This window comes from Gossypium hirsutum, chromosome A10 (genome assembly GCF_007990345.1).
Source record: "Gossypium hirsutum isolate 1008001.06 chromosome A10, Gossypium_hirsutum_v2.1, whole genome shotgun sequence".
Lineage (NCBI taxonomy): Eukaryota > Viridiplantae > Streptophyta > Magnoliopsida > Malvales > Malvaceae > Gossypium > Gossypium hirsutum.
In genome coordinates, this window is record NC_053433.1 from 80,370,128 (window position 1) to 80,372,409 (window position 2,282).

A 2,282-nucleotide genomic window follows, 5' to 3' on the forward strand; every position below is an offset into this window, starting at 1 on the left:
ATAATACGTTTATTTTTTTCTTATTTAAAAAACCAATAAAAAAATTTTTCCACTTAAACTAAAACTTTTTAAAAAAATTGGCAGCCTTTCCATTTTCATTTTTGCCGACTTATCTCTTAGTTCGAACTTTTATGTGTTAAAAGTCATAATAATAAGAATAAATTAAGTAAGTGTGAGAAGTAAATGTAACAAATATCTTGGTAAATCCACCTAAATTCAAACCAATTATCATTAACAAGCGACACAACTGATTGCTTTCATTTTTGGAAATATTGCAGTCAATGTTAATATTATTAGATGCCATAATATTCGCCTCGACTTTTCTAAATTTGTCTTACCCAACTAATTGTTTAAACTTTTACTTGGATGATTCTAGAAGCCCAGAACTTATCCCTCCGAGTTACAAAATCCATACATAGGATTTATGAACTTTAAAACTCTAAAAGTCTAATCAACCCGATTTTAGCAAAGGCAAAGCACAACTTCTATTTAAGGTCCTCTTTATCTGCAGATCATTGCACCATGAAAATTCTTGAAGATAGCTTGGTGTTCCTCCCGCATGGATCGGTTCTTAATGCTTCGACTCTTCCTCTTACGTTCTTGGATATATACTGGTTTGGTTTTCCTCCCATGCAACGCCTTTTTTTCTATGATTTCCCTTACCCTACTTCCTATTTCATGCAAACTGTTGTTCCCAATCTCAAATCATCTCTCTCCCTCGCTCTTCAACATTTCTTTCCCTTTGCGGGCAATCTTGTGTTGCCTCCGCCGCCTCAATTGCCTTATATTCACTTCAAAGACAGCAATTCCGTTTGCTTTATTGCTAAAGAGTCGACGGTAGATTTTGGCCATCTCATCGGCGATCATGGACGACGTGTTGAGGAGTTCCAGGTTCTTCTCCCGAAATTGCAGCCTGCAAATACGAGCACAAATGGAAATGGAATGAAGAAGTTGGAGAAGTCTCCCATGGCTATTCAGGTTACTGTGTTTCCCAACGCAGGGATTGCGTTAGGTGTTACGTTTAACCATGTTGTAGCTGACGGTAGAGCGTTTATTCACTTTATGAAATCATGGGCATTTCTTAATAGATCCCAAGGGGATTCCAGTTTTCTCAACAATTTTCCACCACCTGATTTCAACCGTGATTTGATCAAAGATCCTCAGGGGCAACTTGCATCTACATTCGTGAAGGATAAATGGGGTACGGAGGAGTTGGATACCCTTCCCACTAACAAGCTTCGGTTCACTTTTGTCATTAAACGATCCCAAGTTGAGTTGCTGAAAAACTGGGTTACAACAAAGTTGATGGAGGAAAACGAATCGGAGAAATTAAGGATTTCAACTTTTGTTGTAACATGTGCTTACATGTGGGTTTGTTTGAACAAATTACAAGAAAATGAAACCAAACATCCTTCACTATCAGGCGATTCTCATATAGTTTTCTCAGCAGACTGCAGACACCACCTGAAACTGCCTCCAACATACTTCGGGAACTGCATTGAGCCACGTTTTGCAACCGCTAAAAAGACTGAACTGGTGAAAGAGAAAGGAGTTATTGTGGCTGCAAAGGCCATTGGGAGACAAGTAATGGAATTGGAGGTGGGAGCATTAAGAGAGGCAGAGAAATGGTTGTCAAAGCATAAAGAAATATTAAAACCTGGAACCCATTTTATAAGCATAGCTGCATCACCCAAATTTGGTGTTTATGAGATAGATTTTGGGTGGGGAAGACCCAGAAAAACAGAGGTGGCTCACATTGGTTCATTAGGATCCATTTCCATGGCTGAGAGCAGAGAAGAGGAAAGTGGGGTTGAATTTGGGTTAGCACTTTCTCAAGAAGAATTGCATAGCTTCAACGATGCTTTTCATCGAGGCTTACAACAGCTACAATAATTTATGAACTCCGGTATTGAGCCCGGTTGGTTTACACTACAATAGTTAAATTTTGGTATTGTTGAAATACTTGCTATCGAACCCCATTTGTAACATTTTCCCGTCCTTTTACAGTAATAATGATAAATTAGATTTGGATGTGTTTCGTGGGGGGGAAGAAAGATAAGTTTTAAATTTTTTTTAAATGAATTGATTTGCTTCCATTAAAAAAAAAGTTTTTTTTTTAAATTTTAGGTAAATTATAGAAATGATCACTAAAGTATTGCTTGTGTTCTATTTTGGTTACTGAATTTTTATTTTTTATTTTGATCACTAAATTATTCGAAATCAAGTTTTTTTTGGTCTAATAATAAATTCAACCTTCTACTGTTTATATATTCTATCAATTT

The 2,282-nt window shown here is 36.6% G+C and overlaps 1 protein-coding gene across 1 annotated transcript; it reads left to right on the forward strand.

Moving 5' to 3' along the window:
- Positions 1-206: 206 nt before the first annotated feature.
- On the forward strand, positions 207-2,025 carry LOC107896906 (coumaroyl-CoA:anthocyanidin 3-O-glucoside-6''-O-coumaroyltransferase 1). The gene has a single exon (XM_016822204.2). The coding sequence runs from the start codon at positions 523-525 to the stop codon at positions 1,891-1,893; it is 1,371 nt and encodes a 456-aa protein (XP_016677693.1). The 5' UTR covers positions 207-522; the 3' UTR covers positions 1,894-2,025.
- The last annotated feature ends 257 nt before the right edge of the window (positions 2,026-2,282 follow it).

Coding starts and splice junctions, on each gene's coding strand:
- LOC107896906 (XM_016822204.2), top strand. CDS start 523: ATGAAAATTCTTGAAGATAGCTTGGTGTTCCTCCCGCATGGATCGGTT.